This window comes from Dendrobates tinctorius, unplaced genomic scaffold (assembly GCF_039654945.1).
Source record: "Dendrobates tinctorius isolate UK_male_01 unplaced genomic scaffold, ASM3965494v1 ptg000008l, whole genome shotgun sequence".
NCBI classification, from domain to species: Eukaryota; Metazoa; Chordata; class Amphibia; order Anura; family Dendrobatidae; genus Dendrobates; species Dendrobates tinctorius.
In genome coordinates this window covers 3,942,117-3,962,691 of record NW_027361676.1, presented here as the reverse complement: position 1 = coordinate 3,962,691, position 20,575 = coordinate 3,942,117, and the positions used below count along the sequence as shown (strand labels likewise).

Below are 20,575 nucleotides of genomic sequence, written 5' to 3'. Positions count from 1 at the left end.
CAGGTATAATGTATAATTACTATTTCCTTACTTGATAACATTCACTCTTTAACCCTTTACTGATGCATGGCATACATGTATGGCCGACTCCTGATAGCAGCTATATTTAATCACTTCTATGTCACTGACGATCTCTGACTGCAGTATTTACCGTAAGTGGTTACAATCTTTTGATGAAACTGTTTTGGCACCAATCGGCACATATGCAGGGTTCCGATGGGATACCATGGCACGTGGAGGCCTTCTAATGATCCCCGTTGTTGACATTTTGCACTTCTATTAAAAGGAATCAGCAGCAGAGTTTTGTTTTTAATCTGAGGGCAGCATGAATAAGGGGCGGAGATGATTTCAGCAATGTGTCACTTATTAGTCTGTGTGCTGTTGCTTCAATACAATGAGTGTTTTATCAGCAGGAGATTAACACTACAGGACTACAACTCCCATACATCCTGGTCCAACCCATTCCCAGCACTGATTAGCAGCTTACTGTCAATATACACAGAAAGTTACTAATCAGAGGTGTGGGCAGGGTCAGCTTTCGGAGCTCTGCTACATGCAGCGTCAAAAAACTCTAAATTGTATCACAACTACTGCACCAAGCAAACTACGTGATACAAAGCTGGAATCAGCGTCTCTTTACCTATATTATGCGGCTAACAGATCAGGTAGCAAAAACAGCAGATTCAAGTCCCCTAGGTGAACTAACAGAAAAAGGGAAAAGTTAAAAAAAAATGTTTTCAAAATAACTGGAGTTTGTACCTTCTGGCAAAATCAACCAATTTTGAGAGACCAAAGCAAAAAACAAACAAAAAAAACAACTACAAATCAATGGCTGCTGCAACAAAGTGTGAACATAGCTTAATAGTAGATATAAGAACAAACACTATAGGAAAACTTAGAAACATGCTGGCTATATTTCTACTAAATACCTTTCATGTTTACATACTCCACAAATACAGGCAGACATTACTAAAATATTGCTCTACCTGAAGGCCAGTAGCGACATCTTTGACGTTTTTCCATTCCCAAGTATGTTTAGGAGAAATGATTCCAACCTTCACCATGAGTGCAATTAATACAGCTTGCCTGGGAGAAAATCAAGATGTGATTTACTTTAGATTGGCACAAAGTCCAATGCCATCAAAACCACTAAACCCAGAATGAATAAATCTATACAGAATCACAAATCTTCTCACTCCCGTCTGTAGGGGCTTCTGCCAGCTGCTAAAATGGAAGAGCTGCAGACGCCTTGCACACTGCGTAACATGAATTTGATGCAATAAGGATGCTAACTTTGTGTACAATGTTGCCAATGTCTGATATATTCTTTTATGGGTTTTCGAAAACATGTTGTCTGTTTTGTATCAGAGCAAGTCCATTCTTTATTATTATTTATTTCTTTATATCAGGCTCAGGATATATGACTATGTAGGCACCGTACTTTCACTCAAGATCTCTTTTGATGTAGTGACAATGCATGCAGGGGAAAAAAGTTTTAGCACCTATAGTGCTGGCAGAATGCTGACAAAGAGGAACTGCTTACTTAATGAAAAAGTGGATGGCAAGTTATAATACATGAAAATTGGACCAGTGCCTAGCAGACTTGACTGGTATATGCAAAAAAAAAAAAAAAAAGGATTAACTAGTAGGGGATAAAAGAAGCAAGACATTACTTTTCTACAGGTTTTGTAGGACAAATAAGCTTTAAATATTGAGATTGTGTTTTAAAGTAAACAGATTGTTAGTTCTGAAAAATAAGGCAATGTGCACACAGCATGTTTTTCGCAAAAGCTCTCCATGTGCTGTGCATGTCCCGTCTTAGGTCACTTCTTTTAACCGCTTCAAAACATTGAAGTACTGACAGGCTCATTGTTTTATACTTGAAAGTATAGAGTGAAAACCGCAGCTGTGAAGCCACTGCAAGAACAATGGCAAATCCGCTTTAGGAAAATGACAGTTGGGATTTTCCTGAAAGCAGCTTCACCTGGGAGACTTGGCGGTGTCTAAAAGACACTGTGTGCCAGACTGAAGAATATTAACTCACACTCCGCATGGATCTTTTAAAGGACAGAAGCATACAGCATCCAAAAGACTAAAATGACTATTTGGGGGCCAATCAGGTTTCCATTATGGTGCCCAGCATTGTACAAGACAAAGTTTCACGCAGTAAAAGAACAGAGAAGTGGAAGTGCCTAATCCAGGTGATGAAAACCTAAAAAGTCAGCAACCGGTGACAGACTAGCACAGGCCACTTACAGTGTCATAACCGATAACACAAAAATAAAAATTGGAACACAGAATTAAACTGTATGACAAGAAAGGATATAAAAAAAAATAAATAAACACGCGTTCGGGCTTGTCCACATGTAGCACTTTTACAATTGCTGCACAAAAAATGAGATTTCTAAAATTTCATCACACTTTTTTTGTTTTTTATTTCCAAGTCACACAATTTCAAGTCTTTCATTTTTTTACCCATACAATTGAATGCATTAAAAAAAAAAAAAAAAAAAAGGTAAGTGCACTAAAAAAACCCTATACATAAGTCCCCAGGATAAAACACCTGGTAGAGAAAAGGGCAAGACAAGAGAATCACAACTAAATGGTTAAAATAAAATTGTATTAACTATATATGATAAAATGAATTGGGTAAAATGCAAGATAAAGATTAGAGGACAATGTAATGTTACTCTATAATTGTTTTTTGCATTTCTTGAGCATAGTTTTGGTGTTACTGTATATTTATTGGCAGTCCTTTTATCCAGATACACTGCACCTTAACTCCTATGTGGATCATTATCTACATTTACTTTATGCATTCATTTTTTACACTAATATTACCTGACACTAATTGACTATATCCTTACATATAGTATTTTGGTAAATAACTTCCAAGTCATACGGGTTTTGCATATTGTAGTACATTTTGAAATATATTTACATGCAATCACTCACTACATTGTACATAGTCCTTTAAGCTAATGTTTACTTTCTGCCTTGATTATGGTCCTCTTACCTTGACTCATCTTGCATTTTACTGTATATAGTTAATAAAATATGTCATTTTAACCATTTAATTGGGATTCTCTAGTCTCCGCTTTTCTCTCCTAGGCATTTTGTCTATACATTTGACATTATAGGGTGGCATTAATAATAATGTGAAGTACAGCACACTAAGTCCCCATTGGTGTATTGCCTACCCTGTTGTATTAGATTTAGTAACACTGGACAGAGGGGCTCAATAACCGGAGTCACACATACCAGAAAGAAACAAAGACCACCATCTTCACACACAGAAATTTGCCAACTGGTTGAATAGGATTCAATTCTTCCTTCAGCACTTTGTAGAACAGGACAAGACAGTACATAGCAAACTAGAAAATAAAAATAAAATAGCGTACAGGTAAACAGCTGAAAATAAAATTATGGAAAATTCAATACAGGGTTGAATTGTTAATAGGTCATGAACAATTTCAGACTATAAACGACACACTGAAGATATAAGCGAGTGAACCCCAATTACTCCTTTAGACGTTCTCATGTAAAGAACAGTGATGAGCGAGTATACTCGTTGTTCGGGTGTCCTCCAAGTATTTTGGCATGCTCAGAGATTTAGTTTCTGTCGCCGTAGCTGCATGTTTTGCGGCTGCTGGACAGCTTGAATACATGTGAGGAATGCCTGTTTGTTAGGGAATCCCCCACATGTATTCAGGCTGTCCAGCATCCGCAAAACATGCAGCTACGGCGACAGAAACTAAATCTCAGAGCACGCCAAAATACTCGGAGCTCACCCGAGTAAGTAGTATACTCATTCATCACTTAGAATTCAAAGAGATTTAGGCCTAGATAGATGGCTCTTCCAACACTACTCAGCAGACACTGACATGGTGGGAGAAATCTTGCATTCCCGGAAATATAAGCTCCCAGCCTTGTCTGCCCCCCAAAAAGGAGCAGAGAGCACATGACAGAAATGAATCACCCCTTCCGTGCCGATATACCCATCACACATCCTCCATCTTAAAGGGATCATTGGTATGGAAGTCAAGGCAAATCCATCCAGCACTCTGATTCTGACCCCAGGCTCTCTTAAAGGGATCACTGGTAAGGAAGTTAGGGCAAATCCCTCAGCGCTCTGATTCTGACCCCAGGCTTCTATTAAAGGGATCATTGGTATGGAAGTTAGGGCAATTTCACTCACCGTTCTGGTTCTGACCCCAAGCTCTCTTAAAGGGATCCCCAGTATGGAAGTCAGGGCAATTGCCTTCAAATGCTCTGGTACTGACCCCAGGCTCTCTTAAAGGGATATCCTATATGGAAGTTAGGGTAAATCCCTCAGCGCTCTGATTCTCACCCCAGGCTTCTATTAAAGGGATCATTGGTATGAAAGTTAGGGCAAATCCGCTCAGCGCTCTGGTTCTGATGCCAGGCTGACAGGATGATGTGGGATATTAGGGGTAGTAGTCCGGTGGCTCTGGCTGACGGGATGATGTGGGATATTAGGGGGAGTAGTCCAGTGGCTCTGACTGACGGGATGATGTGGGATATTAGGGGTAGTAGTCCGGTGGCTCTGGCTGACGGGATGATGTGTAATATTAGGGGTAGTAGTCCGGTGGCTCTGGCTGACGGGATGATGTGGGATATTAGGGGGAGTAGTCCAGTGGCTCTGACTGACGGGATGATGTGGGATATTAGGGGTAGTAGTCCGGTGGCTCTGGCCGACGTGGAATATTAGGGGTAGTAGTCCGGCAGCTCTGATTGACGGGGTGATGTGGGATATTAGGGGTAGTAGTCCAGTAGCTCTGGATGACAGGATGATGTGGGATATTATAGTGAACGTAGCTATGCGGAGTGGGCGGGGCTCTACACAGAGAGATAGATATATATATATATATATATACATATACACACACACACACACACACACATACACAGATACAGATAGATAGAGTCATTATAATTTGTTATAACTAAATGTAGTTAGTTACTATGCCCACGAAATGCCGGGCTCTTCAGCTAGTAAAAAATAAAGTAATAACTAAAAAATAAGTATTTAAAAATGTAATTTTTTTTAGAAAGTTATATTTTTTTTTACCACCAAAATAATAAAATAACTGAAAAAAACAAAGTCTGGTATTGACAGAATTGTACTTATGTGAAAAATGACATTGCCAGGTCATTTTTACCACAATATATATTATTAAAAGGAAAACAATGGCAGAATTGTTCTATTTCCTATCACTATTTCATCCCACTTGGACTTTTTGCCGTTTTTGAGAATGTTGGCAACTACTTTTACATTGATGGCCTATTATTAGGATAGGTCATCAATAGAGATGAACAAACATCGTCAGCTCCCTCCTTATGCGGCAAGCTATAGCGCTTACCGAAGAAGCTGCATCGGGAACCCGGATACATGGAGCGCTCCTGCTGACCAGCTGCATGTGTCGCGGCTGTGTGACAGTCACAACACATGCATGGAGAGCCCAAACACACAGGCAATCACCACACGTGTTGTACTTGAATAACACCCGAGCATGCTCGGACAGTGTTATATATGAGCACACTCGCTCATCACTAATAAATACAAAACCTTGGCTTATGTTGCAACTTAGTCATTACTTTTTTTTTTTTTAAAGGAGAAACAGATGCAAAGTCTGAAACTATACTTAAAATCATCACATATTAAGTAACAAATTGGAAACTGCCTTCAATGGCCAAATCATATACCATATTACACAAGGCACAATGTTAATATAAAATTCACACATCTTAATGTTCTGTGTGCCACTTACCAATTGGGAGGCATTGTTAATAATCACCAAGTATGTCCAGGCATTTTTTAGATTAAAATCACCTTCACCATAGATACCAGTCAACTGACAAACCCTAAGCACAACAGAAAAGTAATATTTATTTTTCCCATCATTTTAGCTATTCATCACATTCAAAACTTCTCAAATTTAAAACATTTCACATGATATTAAAGTACACCCACCATTAAATCTTGTGATTTGCCATGACCTCTTGCTGGGTGTTACAACAGGGCGACAGTGCTACTCCAGGGACTGGAGTAAGATTTCCAGAGTAAGGTATGTCTCATGAATTAGATGAGCTGTTGAGTCATGCCCAGTTGAGTGAAAATGTCAAAAGTCACTAAACTTTTGTGCAGTCCCACATTAAGTAATCATTTTGCAACTTTTCAAAGAGATTACATGAGAATTTTGGCATAATCGCTGTTCTGTCTCCGACATCTGATTCATAATCCTTGATTATCTGCTTGTTAATGTTTTTAGTGTTTTTGGCTCCCTCTAGTGACCAGAGTCATAACTGCAGTGTTATTTTACTTTCACTTTGCTTGTATTTTTTCTCTGTGTTGCAGTGCATTCTAGTAAGTTTTACAGAGCATTCTGGTAGCCTTTTGCAAAGGATTATGGTACTTTCCCTCCAGTTCTCCATTTTCCTTCAGCCTGCATTCAGGAAGCAGCTCATTTCTCTTCTCTCCTTGTGATAGCATCGCTGGTATGTATTTATGCTTCCTGTATCTAATTCCTGTCTCATATTAGCCTGGTTAGCCCTTCCCCTGGCTAGCCCTTCCCCTGGCTAGCTATTAGTGCAGATGTTGATTTATAATGTATTATGCATATATGAATTCCTGATGTACCCTGTATTGACTGCGTGATATATTATATATATATATGTTTTGCTTGTAGTTTCACTGGGCATCAATATACCATCACGTTCAATAAAAGCACAGATTCAACCACAGTCTCCTTATTGGACCCAGTATAGCGGTTTAGCTGCCTGTATAGCTACATGAATTCTGCTTCATTTAGTGAGGACAGAACAATCGCCTTGCCGAATCTGGCCCTAAAAGTCTGCTTGCTATTGAATGGAGAGCCTGGTTGCAAAAGTACAATGTCCTTGCATTCACGGTCAGGGACTGAGGGAGAAAGCTGAGCATTGTGCTTGTTAGTGGAGCCATATGTTATGAACCACATGCTACAGATGGGAGGTAAATGTGACAGTATAGAACTTTGAGCATTTCCAACTGTAATATACTATACTCGCACCAGTTTGCCATCCAGGCAACAAGTGCAGCCAATTCACTAAGGGCGAAAGATGGCTACAACCTAGGGCTGGCACACTAATGGAAATGATCAGAGAATCGTGTACCTTTGCTTGTTACGTATTGTGGTTAGTCATGTGCAAGATCTGTGTCTGGTAATTACTCTATGTAATGCTGTCTGTAATGTAGTGTTTGTAATGGTGTTGTAACGCTGCTGTGATACCATAATTTCCCTCGGGATCAATAAAGTGTATCGTATCGTATATGGCCGTCCATCTGAGGACATTTTAAGGATGAGATGAAACACATGTCAAGGTAATACTTAGTTGGTCTGTCCCCTTTCAGAAATCTATCTTCATAGGCTCAGTTTGTTGTAAAATAAACTGCATTTTACTCCCTCTCCCCGGGTTGTGCATTTTGTTCCGCCACTGCCCGACTTGTTTAGTTGCAGCGGTGACATCATGTCAACAGTGCGGCAGACAATCAGTGCTCAGCAGATAGAGACAGCACAAGACGCTGAGCTTATGGATTGCCTGCAGCGCTGTCAAAGTGATGTCACTACTGCAATTAAATAACACGGAATGAGGCGGTGCTGGACCTGGGGAGTATTAATACTTTATTATTTTACAACAAACAGCCTATGGAAAAAAAAAAAAAGTTCTGAAAGAGGAATACTCTTTTCTTTTAAGTCTTTTAAAAAAATCTGCCCCTACGATACCCAATACCTATCAAATCCCCCTGCTATCCTTCTGTTTACCTGGCTGCAGCAGTGGTAGCCCATATATACGGCATGACCCTGCTGAGGCCAGTGATTGGGCTGGGGGATAGGTGGGCTCCGGTTCTCCACGTTCACTTTTATGGAATGTTTAATTGCCACAGCCATCAGATGTTCTTCATTTTCAGATTTTCATGAAAAGACCCTGTTCCTAAAGTGTTCATATCTGCTTGTATCACAATAAACACAGCATACATGGAATAATCTTATAGCATAGCAACACTACACCGAATAAGTGAAGGCAGACACTGCTAACTTATGAGCACGTATTGTATACTTACAAGGCAATTATCGTGGTAACTGGTCGAACCACTGTATACTGGAGCACACCCAACTTGCATCTAAACAACAGCACACTGCAAGAGAATTCACAGATTACAGAGGTGTCACCACTCGTTTCTGCCATCATCGCACTCCAAATCTAGGCTAATATCACCCAGATATAGTGAGTGCTACAGCCTCAATTATAGTCACATTATATGATAAATTCTATTCTGACATTTCCTAACTTGATCTACTTTTTGGAGACAATGGATGAAAATCTCCCACGCGACTGACAGAACGCTAAATCATCCAATTACTCAGTCATTTAGAAAGGGGGGAGGTACACAACACAGAACTAGACAAATCTGCGATGTGGAGTCTTGTATAGCTGGGTGACAAGTTTCTAAAGCAGCCATAATGGTAACCTAGGAGAAAACGCTCCCAAGAATGAAAAATCTGCATTTCCATGTAATAACGACTTGCTGTTCATATGTTCTTTATTTAGAATGACTTTTACCCACTTCAGGTTTCTGCATCATGTGTTAGGCCTCTTTCACACTTCTGTTTTTGACCATCAGTCAAAATCTGCAAGTTTTTGAAAAAAAAACGGATCCGCCATTTTTTTTTGCGGATCCGTTTTTTCCCCCATTGAGTTGCATTACCGGCGGATCTTGACGGATGGCCATCCGTTGGATGCTTTTTTGCGGATCCGCCAAAATGTTTGCGTCCGCCGGCATACCTGGACGGACACTGCAACGTTTTTTTTGCCTGTAGGATCCGCATTTTTCAGTGCACATGCCCGGAGACATGAAGACAGCCGGGGATTTAACCCTGAAATCCTTTCTGGCGGTGGGAAAAAAAAAATCTCTCTCTGTCTCTCTGACTGCGGTTCCTTTAAAATTCTCCATTCAACGGATCCGTAAAAAAAAAACGGTCCGGTGGCATCCGTTTGCATCAGTTACAAACGGATCCGCTTTCCGCCATTTTGGCGGGTTTTAACTGACAACAAAAAACGGAAGTGTGAAAGAGGCCTTATCCTAACAAAAGACGCTTCTTGTTCTTTACAATGCAAGTCAATAGGAAAGCTCAAAAGATGCCCACATGTCTTTTGGAGTGTTTCACCATTGTTTTTGCTTAGAAAACTGCTAGAGTTTTCTTCCATATTCAATGGATTGGGGGAAAAAATAAAAAAACAATCAAAAAATTATCACAAAAACCATGGGAACACCCTAAAAGAAAAACACACCGGTGGACACTCAGGAAACAGACACAAAAAAAAGCTGATTTTCTGAAGAGTCTTCTGCATGAAAAACTCAGGAGGGTTCAACCAAGTTTAGAAGATGCTGTGTGCATAAACCCTTAACTAGGAGAGGAGAGAGGTAACCTAGATTTTTTTCTGTCTCCAGACAGTGGAGTAGGTGAGGGTGCTGCAGCTAGTTACCTTACAGCCAGACAGATGTTTGTGAGAAGTAGACTGCACCTCTCCTGTGACACGCAGATGAATTCCCTATAATTCTCACAGTTCTGATTGCAATATGAAACCAAATGCAACCTAATTAAAGATTATTATACAAATTGTTGAGTCATTTTATTATTTTTGCATATTAAGGTCACGATAAATCATTTGTGAGTTTTTGAAGTCACGTCTATGTTATCTTGGGATATTTGTTGCTGTTTTTTAGGGCCAAATTCTTCAAAATGGAGCAAATGGTTCATGAATTTTTTGTGAAGTCAAATGTTTATTTTTTGTCTTTGAATTATCTTTGCAACTCTTTAGAGCAAAAACGCACACTTGTCGTATAACAGAGCAAACATTGCACCAAAATTTTTGATGTACATTAAAATCTCTAGGGAAGGAAAGACGAATACATTTGAAAAAAGTTTTGCAACTTTTTGAAAAGTCGCAATTGATGAATCAGTAAAAACCACGCCAAAAAATGCGAACATAAGAAAAAAAAAAAAAAAAAAAAAAAATACAAAATAGACTAAAAAGAAAAGTTGCAAACTAAGAGCAAGGCGCAAATGGAAAACAGGCAAAACACTAAAAACTAGAGAAGAAACCGGTGCAAACGTAAAAATGAATCCAGTCTTTAATATTTGTCTTCCACAACATGGCAGAAGAGGGCAACTCCATGACACATTCTTTCCAAGAGCATTTTTACAGTAGGGAAGGATCCAGCTGCTCCAAAAGTAAAACATAGGCTACTCCATCTATCCAAAAATCAGTCTAGTACAAAGCATAATTACTTACTCTCCCATAGGCCAAGGCGGACAGCAACACAAAGGAGGTAGATGTCTCTGCTGATCTTTTGCTTCAAGAACTAGGGCCAGATTTGGACAGCGATTTGTCAAATAGTTCAAGAGGAAAATCATGAAATTGTAGATAACATAGGCTTCATAGCACTCTCTACAGGTATCCACATAGATGGCAATGTCAGGATACTTCAAGGCAATCCACTGGTATACAGGCACAAAGGAAACACAAGGAGGTACATGGAAACATATCATCCAGCAGCAAATATCACAGAATAAGGAAGGCAAATAGAATTACATACAAAGGATTTTTCTGCATAGCCTGATAAAAATGGATTTATATTAAAAGAGGTATTCCAATATTAAAAGTGCATGGCATATGTACTTTATATGCTATATCACCTATAAGGAGAACAGGGTCCCATTATCCCTATTAGCTAATCTACGGATGATGCTTTAGCCACTGGAATCAATGAAGTAGTTGTCGTCTCATTGTAAGTCAATGGGAGATAGGGAAACAGCCTAGCACCGTTCGCTAGGGGCTGATGGCCACTATTCCCTTGTCTGCAATGAGCAGAGCACTTGATGCAGTCTATGGTATGAAGTGCAGCCAAAAATACCTACAATGAATAAACCATTATGTATAACATAAGCAGACACATTACTGGACGCCAGCGATGCCTGGAATCTGCAGAGCCTACAATATAATCAACGCATGAAAAAATACTTACACTGTCCACACTGTAAATGGGCACCATCCACAGAATACTGCAGGGAAATAAAAAAGGGCTGTTCAAAAAAATACCATAGTAATGCTGTGCAAAGCAGATGACTGCCATTAGATGAGTATGCCATACCGTATTATGGGTTTCTGTAATTCAGGCTGCGTGTAGTGAACCAAATGCTGCAAAATTCCCCACAAAGAGATGGGTATAGTCATAAGTACAAATATGCCGGCAATAAACCATGCTTTGGTCTGAACCCCGACCTGCAACAGAGAAAATAAAGGCTTTCATTAGTCATCATCATATCCACAATCCTACATATGGATGCTATGCTGATGCATTAATAGATATTTCCCTGGTTGTGCCAACGTCACTGGAATCTGGTGTTTAAGCAGTGTGGCGCTTAGAGCTGTGCTTGCGCAGTGTCGAGCAGGAAGCCGCACTTGCGCAGAGTGTAGCTGGCAGCACTTGCACAGGGAGCAGCTCAACACTGCGCAAGCGCGGCTGGCTCCACACTACGGAAGCGCAGCTGCCTGCTTGACACTGCACAAGTGACGTTGGCACAACCAGGGAAATGAATCTAAGTGAGTGGGTTGCGACGCCGGTGACTGAACTGAAAATGAAGCACACCCCTATGACTATATCGTAAGATTGTACCCACTCATTTTAATTGCTTTTTGGACAGCATTACAGTGCGGTTTTTAATGAAAAAAAATGTGGTAGGGATACACACTACATCACTAACAACGCACTAGGGACAGTTTAGATGCTTGAAGTGACATGACAGGTTCCCTTTAATCAGTGGTCGCCAACCTTTCTGACCTTGAGAGCCACATTCAACTTAGACAGAGGGTAGAGAGCCACATTCAACACAGAGAGGGTCGCGAGCCACATCCAGCTCCCATCTCCTTCAAAGTAGTGTCAGCCAAAGCCCTCATTTACAGGTATAATGATAACCAAAGCTTTGCCACAGAAATTACTCCAAAGCAGTACACTGATCTAGGGGTTCCCACAATACCCCCATTCAGTATTCTCCAATCAAGGACTCCCAGTCCCAACACACTGTCACATCCAGCTTTGAGCACCTCCTCTAACAGGTAGTACCATCCTCCAGCGTACCATACCTATAACATCTCTAAACCCCTAAGACCAGTAAATGTGCATCCAGATCTGCTCTTCTGTGCAGGGCTACTCACAAAATTCACCATTTTGAGATGTACTCTTCATACCTGTTTGCTGCACCTAATGCACCAAGCTGGCAGACAGTCGCAAGCCACAATTCATGGGACCGCGAGCCACATGTGACTCCCGAGCTACAGGTTGGAGACCCCTGCCTTTAATGATGAACACAGTATTCTGAAATCTGGGGGCGGATCCACGTTAAGTAATGGTGACATCTTTATGTCTACATTAGCAAAGTTAAAGGAATTAGGATAGGTGATAACTTGTTGACAGGTGGGGGTCCGACTACTTGGACTCTCAATGATCGGCACTTTTATCCCTGTTAGAATGGAGTGGCGGTGCACAAGCTCCACCACTGCTGGCACACGTTAGAAGTCGGAAGGGAAGGCGTGCCATTTGACTTTTAGAATGCAAAATTTGCCGGAACAATTGGTGGACGCCATGTCACGTTTGGAGAACCTTTGATGTGCCTACCTAGACAGTGAAAATCCCACACAAGTGACACCATTTTGGAAACTAAACCCCTCAGGGAATTGATCTAGATATGTGGGAGCACACTGAACCCTCAGGTGCTTCACAGTTTATAACGTTGAGCTGTAAAAATTAAAAAAAAAAAAATCAAATTTTCCCCACAAATATGTTTTTAACACAAAATTTTGCATTTTCAGTCTTGCAGCATGGGCGCCGATACCCCTTATGTGGTTGAAAACTACTTTCGAGGCACAGTGCAGAGCTCAGAAGGGAAGGAGCGCTATATTACCGTGCAGATTTTGCTGCACCGGATTGAGGGTGCAATGTCACATTGGCAGAGTCCCTGGGGTTCCACAACAGCTGAATCCTCCATAAGAGACCCCATTTTACAAACTACACCTTTCAATGAATTCATCTAGGGGTGCGGTGATCTTATTGACACCACAGATGTGTCACAGAATTTTATACCATTGGGCAGTGAAGACAAAATAACTACATTTTTACCACAAAATTTTGTTTTAGCCCCAGATTTTACATTTTCACACAATAAGTTGGTAAAAATTACACAAAAATTCATCCCACAATTTCTACTGAACGTGGCAATAACCCATATGTGGCTGTACAGTGCTACTTAGCCATGCGGAGAGACTCAGGAAGAACGGAGCTCTATTTGCCTCTTGGAGCGCATATTTTCCAAGAACAGTTTGCAGACTCCATATACAAAGCCCCTAATTGCTAGAAGAGCATAATCCCCCCTCAAGTGACCTTATTTGGGAAACTATACCCCTTGGGCAACTTATCTACAGATATAGTGATGATTTTGACTCCAGGGGTATTTTACAGAAACAAGCAGCAATGAATGTTGCCGAGTGAAAATTGCAAACTGCCGTTGTAGTGACCAGTACGTTATGCCCAGCTCATGCTTCTGGACGCATGCACCTGTAAATTAGGGGGGCTCTCATTGTTTCAGATGTGCCAAGCGTGGATGCATTATGTGGTTTAGATACACTGTGGGACTCAGAAGGGAGCGGGGCATTTGGGAGTGCAGAATTTGCTGAATTTCTTTAGGCGGGTGAGGAGCCATTTCGGTTTTCCAGAGCCGTGTGCTACCAGTAACGTGGAAGCCCCCTATATTCCCGTTAACAGATGACGGACCTGAGTGAGGGCTTTTTTTTTGTGGATCAAGTTGAAGCTTTTATTGGGAACATTTTACATAATGTTGGGATCACATTTATTCGGGGCTCTACGCTGAGCACTTACTTTGGAGTTTACATCTAAATCTCTGAGTGATGTGATTCAGATGAAACCCCCGACGGATCCATTCACTATAATGAGGCAGCAGAGTTACTCTGGAATTCATCTGGCCTCTGTTCAGCGGTGTCCTTTTCACAAAACTGTGGCCAACGGCTCTTTTATAAAATCCTAAAAAGATTATGACCGCCGCACCACAGGTCACACGGTGTCCACAGTAACTCCATCTACCTCATTATAGGGTATCTTCCGTCAGAGGTTCTGTCTGAATCACGTATTTCAGACATTTACACAGAAACCCCGATGTAAGAGCTCAATGCAGAGCACAGGACAAATGTGTGCCAAGCCGTACTGAGATCTTTGGAAGGCAGAATGAAAAAAAATTAACAGCATGTGAAGAATTGGTTTTATTTATTTTTTACACCGTTCCTTGTGCGGTATAAGTGATTAGGCGACTTTATTCTTCTTATTTTCCACTGATGGAGCTGTATGATGGCTTGTGTTTTTGCGGGACAAAATGACGTTTTCAGCAGTACCATGTTTATTTATATCGATCATTTTGATAGTGTTTTATTCCACTTTTTGTTCGACGGTATGATGGCAAAGCATTGTTTTTTGCCTTATTTTTTTATGGTTTTCACTAAAGGGGTTAACTAGTCAGGTCGTTGAGGACACGTGATACCAAATATGTGTTCTTTTTTGTCTGAAATATTTAGAGATACAATTTCTTTTGACTTTTTTTTGTTATTTTTGATGTTTTTAAAATATTTTTACAATTATTTACATTTTTTTTTCTAAATTTTTTACTTTGTCCCAATATGGGACAATCATTTTTTGCAGGCTGATCGCTTCTATAGCATGCAGATGAAGCAACTACCACATGCTGCAGAAGCTGTCAGCTCTGCACTGACAGACAAACTTGCTCATCATGGACTGGGCACGATCAGCAAGTTTGCTAGGTCTGGTGACCCAAATGTCATCAAGACATCGGGTCACCATGACAACGATCGGGACCCCATGTCACGCCGCAGGGTCTCTGATCCCATTCCGGGCTTCCGGAATGCTGCAATTGTGTTCGATCGCAACATGTCGGGGTTTTACGTGCCAGGAGCGGTCTGTGATCACTCCTGGCACTTAGTGACGGGTGTCAGTTGTCAGAATCAGCTGACATCCGGCGGCGATCGCTCAGATGTAATATTCCGTCCCTGAACAAATAGGCCCAGGGCACAAAGGCGGAATATTATGACCGATGTCGGAAAGTGGTTAATATATTGCAGTCATCATATTATGCTGCACCATGTATTTACAATTGCTCATTTTTCCTTTCTACCCAATTAATTCTGGTTTCCATTAGGCCTATGATATCATGTGATTAATAGCTATCAGAATCCTTGTAAGCTCTTATGTATAAACAGGAGGTCACGTTTCCCTGTAGGAGTCATAAATCACTGCAAAAGTCCCTGGCAGGGAGGAGGGAGCAGATGGGTCAGGAGCTGAGGAGGGGGATGATAAATGTAGGGACAAGAGACTTCCAGTTTATACTTGGAGAAAAGAAAAGAGAAGAATTAGCTGGGTAGAAAGGCAAAATGAGCAATTGTAAGTACACAGTGCTATATAATATGATGACTGCAGTATATTAAGAGGATGGGAGTGTTTCATTAATAGAAGTCTTTGTACGTGTACATGAAATCTTAATGAATGAGTCAATGTTTCTGTTCCAAAAAGCCTTTCTCCACATCAGATACCCTGTGCTGTGTGGTTGACTGAGCTAAATAGGCCCAAATAATGGCTGTCATATGATGGAAGGAGGGATAGTTTACTTATGTGCTTCTCATTAGTTTATCCATGTACATGGAACGTATTTATTATGCATGTATGGACGAGCACTAATCTATGGCCACCTGATCCAACTCCCTTGACATTCGTATAGATGTCGCCTCCTGTGGGCACAGACGTGCTTACTATCAATTTACTTTGTGAGATATTTCATCGGTTGCCCAGAATATATCTATTACTGAGTACTAGGTAGGAAATTTGGTGAAGAATATTACACCTGCTGCCAATACTGAAGCCAAAATTCCGGAAGAAAGTTTTCCTGTACAAAATCAATTACTCTACAGACGTGTTCGCACCTCGCACACGTATGGCCTATCCACAGGACGATTCAGACATGTCTATAACATGCCTGGGCATCTATCGATAACTGGGATAACCCAAAACCTGTTCCTTCACGTCTGAGAATGAGACGAGGGGTGCACGGCTTTGCCTGTCCACTTCTACCGGAGAGAAAAAAAAATGGGGAGGATTAAAAGGCAGACATTCCAGATACTGCTCTAAATAAAAAAACAAAAACAAAACACAGTTTGGTTACCAAATCACTCAGAAGTAGAAAGAAATGCCTCTTCCACAAAATCAGCGGCAAAACGCAAATAACTGCTTTTGTTCTGAGGCAAATTTTTCAGGCTGAAAAACCCACAGCAAAAAACTGAACAAAATCCTAAGAATGCATAAAAACACAAATATTGATGCCGAATACAGACCCAAATACTTTAGTGTGAATATGGGCCTCGGCTGCCACCAAACCACATGCATGTGAAGTAGAGCTTGCTGGAGGTCCTGATTCTTGAGGCCCCCCAGGATCCGGGCACGCGACGCTCCTCGAGGCCCCCCCCCAGGATCCGGGCACGCGACGCTCCTCGAGGCCCCCCCCCAGGATCCGGGCACGCGACGCTCCTCGAAGCCCCCCCCCAGGATCCGGGCACGCGACGCTCCTCGAGGCCCCCCCCCCAGGATCCGGGCACGCGACGCTCCTCGAGGCCCCCCCCCCAGGATCCGGGCACGCGACGCTCCTCGAGGCCCCCCCCCCCCCAGGATCCGGGCACGCGACGCTCCTCGAGGCCCCCCCCAGGTACGGGCACGCGACGCTCCTCGAGGCCCCCCCCGCAGGATCCGGGCACGCGACGCTCCTCGAGGCCCCCCCGCAGGATCCGGGCACGCGACGCTCCTCGAGGCCCCCCCCCCAGGATCCGGGCACGCGACGCTCCTCGAGGCCCCCCCCCCAGGATCCGGGCACGCGACGCTCCTCGAGGCCCCCCCCCAGGATCCGGGCACGCGACGCTCCTCGAGGCCCCCCCCCCAGGATCCGGGCACGCGACGCTCCTCGAGGCCCCCCCCCAGGATCCGGGCACGCGACGCTCCTCGAGGCCCCCCCCCAGGATCCGGGCACGCGACGCTCCTCGAGGCCCCCCCCCAGGATCCGGGCACGCGACGCTCCTCGAGGCCCCCCCCCCAGGATCCGGGCACGCGACGCTCCTCGAGGCCCCCCCCCCAGGATCCGGGCACGCGACGCTCCTCGAGGCCCCCCCCCAGGATCCGGGCACGCGACGCTCCTCGAGGCCCCCCCCCAGGATCCGGGCACGCGACGCTCCTCGAGGCCCCCCCCCAGGATCCGGGCACGCGACGCTCCTCGAGGCCCCCCCCCCAGGATCCGGGCACGCGACGCTCCTCGAGGCCCCCCCCCAGGATCCGGGCACGCGACGCTCCTCGAGGCCCCCCCGCAGGATCCGGGCACGCGACGCTCCTCGAGGCCCCCCCCCAGGATCCGGGCACGCGACGCTCCTCGAGGCCCCCCCCAGGATCCGGGCACGCGACGCTCCTCGAGGGCCCCCCTAGGTACGGGCAAGCGACGCTCCTCGAGGCCCCCCCCAGGATCCGGGCACGCGACGCTCCTCGAGGCCCCCCCCCAGGATCCGGGCACGCGACGCTCCTCGAGGGCCCCCCTAGGTACGGGCACGCGACGCTCCTCGAGGCCCCCCCCAGCATCCGGGCACGCGACGCTCCTCGAGGCCCCCCCAGCATCCGGGCACGCGACGCTCCTCGAGGCCCCCCCCAGGATCCGGGCACGCGACGCTCCTCGAGGCCCCCCCAGGTACGGGCATGCGACGCTCCTCGAGTCCGGATACATTGGGCAGTTTGTCAATCACATCCATAAATCGGCAGCCCCATGAAGCCTGGGCACATTTCGGGCATTAATCAGACTACGGACCCTGTAGGTTTCGGCGCCCGCACACTGCGGACCACTGGGTTCTTACCTCCATTTTCTGCATCTCCCATATACATACTGGGATGGCCACTACTAGTCCAGCGACATAGAGGAAGACAACCAGCGGCCGGATCCATCTCCGCCAGTTCCCACACGTACAAGGCATTTTGGGGACAGAGCCCAAGTTGTCAGTGACTAATACCTGCTCAGTAATGAACGGCCATGAGCCACTGAGCACAGTCCACACCGAGTCTCACAGCTCTCCCCCGCACTGCAGCATGTGGCTGCCCAGCCTCACCACACACCGCCGCACTGCACGGCCCATGGTAACCAGGGCTGTCAGCTGTCTGCACCGTCCCAGCCTCGCAATACACACACTTCCGCCTTCCCTCAAGGCGCCCGCCCACGTAAAGTGAGAGCCGCCCGGGTCTGTCGCGTTATTGGCTCACTCATCCGTCAGTCATTTGTCCCCGCCCCCTTTTTTCAGACGAGAACAGATTGGGCAATAAGAAGGGCGGATGTTATTGTTGTGCAGGTGATACCCTCGTGACCGGTCACATGACTAGCTAACGGCGCAGCGTTATGACTTCATGAGCTTAAAGGGACAGCACAGATCAGAGTTGATCTGCAATTGCTGGGTAACAATGACTGTTGCGAGTGGATCGGAGGGGATTTTTTGTGTTCCTCATTTTAGCCACTCCGATCTAGACGGCTCACTACTGAGGTGACTGGATTGGAGATGATAGTTTGAGGATCTCACAATAGCCACTCCGGTCTAGAAGCTTCGAGTCGCTCCCTAACGGTGTGTGTACATTAGGGTGACCGGATCTCATATGGGGGGGGGAAAAATGTCAGAATCTTGTTCGTCTGGACCCCACAAAACGATTCCCCTTTCCAGATATTGAGAGAGCCAAAATTTGAGCTCGATCAAACGACGTTAACCCGTGCCGCTCGTCGCTCAAAGTTTGAAAAAATCCAAATTGAGGTATTTTAAGATTTAGGTATTTTGCATAGTCTATTAGACTATAAAGAATGTGACAACAACATTGCAGAAATAGCCCTGACCAAATTTTCGAACCATTTGTGGTATTTGAATGCAGAGTTGGTGGGATTATCGTTTTTTGATCCCACCATTTAGATTTAAAACCGCAGCAAATCCGCAGCATGTGCACTGCGGTTTTTGTTTTCCATTGAAAATAAAGGTACTGTATAACGCAGCAAAAACTGCTGCAGATCCGCAGCAGAAAACGCAGCGTGTGCACTAGGGTGACCGCAAAAAATTATGTCTGCACGCATAAAGCAGCAGTGTGCCCTTTTTTTCTTCTGACCCCCTGTATATATTTGGGTTTCTGCCACATGGAACTATTTTAAAAGATAAAAATAAAATGGATTTTATGGCCAAGTAGGAAGCATCCGCTGGAATTATTTGCTGGTTTTTGTTTCTATTGCAACATGGGTGTGCCTCTCCCATTACAACTCCGTGCGGCTTCCTGGCAGTGAGCAGAACCACTAAGGACGTCTAACTGGGTGAGCTGGCTATAATTTTTCTTGTTTGAATCCGCACTGAAAAGGCCTCCGGCAGCAGTCCCATACGGCGACTGAGCACAATTGGGGGCCTACCGTCGCATGGGGACTGACGCACACAGACTAGCGCACACATATACATACATGTATACATACCAAATCAATGAGACGGCCCACATGGATCCCCATGCGACAGTAGCCTTCCATGATGTTAAGATGGCAACTTCCTTCTTCTTCCCTACACTACACTCCGCCCACACACTTCCTCTTCCTCCCGACATCACTTCCTTCTGCAGCGTTTTTTAACCCCATTCCGCAGCAAAAACTGCAGATATTTTTATCTCTGCGGTTTTGCTGCGGAATTGGATGACTCAGTGGAAGTCAATGGTGCAGAAACGCTGCAGAACCGCAAAAAGAATTGACGTGCTGCAGATTGTAACCCGCAGCAAATCCGCGCGATAAAATCCACAGCATGTGCACAGTGTTTTCCAGTTTACCATTGAAAACAATGGTATTGTACAAGACACCTAAATCTGCTGCGGACCTGCAGGGCCAGAAACGCTGCAGATCCGCAGCAGAATCCACACCGTGTGCACATAGCCTAACAATGACGCAATGATTGATGTCACGTCAGGCCGAGAAGCTGCAGAGTGTCCGCGGCCTCCCCCTTACCTGTCACCGTGCGTAGTCCGAGAAGCCCCAGAAGTGTGATCACTCCTGGCTGTCGGCTGCTCCTCATTCTCTGCCCTGGACTGTGACACTCAGGCATGTGCTGTATGCAGTTGGGACACCACAGTTTCCTCTGTTGCCCACATAGTGCAGTGTTGCAGGGAGCCTGGCAGCAGGTCTTACACGCAGAATTAGTGGTATGGCTGCCCCCAATAAAGATACCATGTAGGTAGGGCTCAGATGTGCCAGACATGGGCAATGTAGTGTAATCCACATATGCAAATCAGGCTGGAGAATGACACGCCCCTAGTGCACTTTCAGACAGATTTGCATATGGTTTCTGCCCCAGATTT

At 44.4% G+C, this 20,575-nt stretch overlaps 1 protein-coding gene across 4 annotated transcripts in view; it reads right to left on the bottom strand.

The window, feature by feature from the left end:
• TMEM184C (transmembrane protein 184C) overlaps window positions 1–19,844 on the bottom strand; it is a 28,299-nt gene extending 8,455 nt beyond the window's left edge. Inside the window, exons 1-8 of one of the 4 annotated variants that reach the window (XM_073576241.1) lie at window positions 19,710–19,844; window positions 11,216–11,346; window positions 11,090–11,126; window positions 10,357–10,562; window positions 8,123–8,197; window positions 5,793–5,886; window positions 3,262–3,374; window positions 987–1,086 (exon numbers count right to left, since the gene is read on the bottom strand). In XM_073576241.1, the coding sequence (XP_073432342.1) occupies window positions 987–1,086; window positions 3,262–3,374; window positions 5,793–5,886; window positions 8,123–8,197; window positions 10,357–10,562; window positions 11,090–11,126; window positions 11,216–11,346; window positions 19,710–19,760 (807 nt within the window). In that variant the 5' untranslated portion in view covers window positions 19,761–19,844. Of the gene's footprint in view, window positions 1–986; window positions 1,087–3,261; window positions 3,375–5,792; window positions 5,887–8,122; window positions 8,198–10,356; window positions 10,563–11,089; window positions 11,127–11,215; window positions 11,347–16,119; window positions 16,227–18,078; window positions 18,459–19,709 lie in introns of those variants that run through there. The other 3 variants (XM_073576242.1, XM_073576240.1, XM_073576244.1) reach the window with 3 other exon arrangements.
• Between the last annotated feature and the right edge of the window lie 731 nt (window positions 19,845–20,575).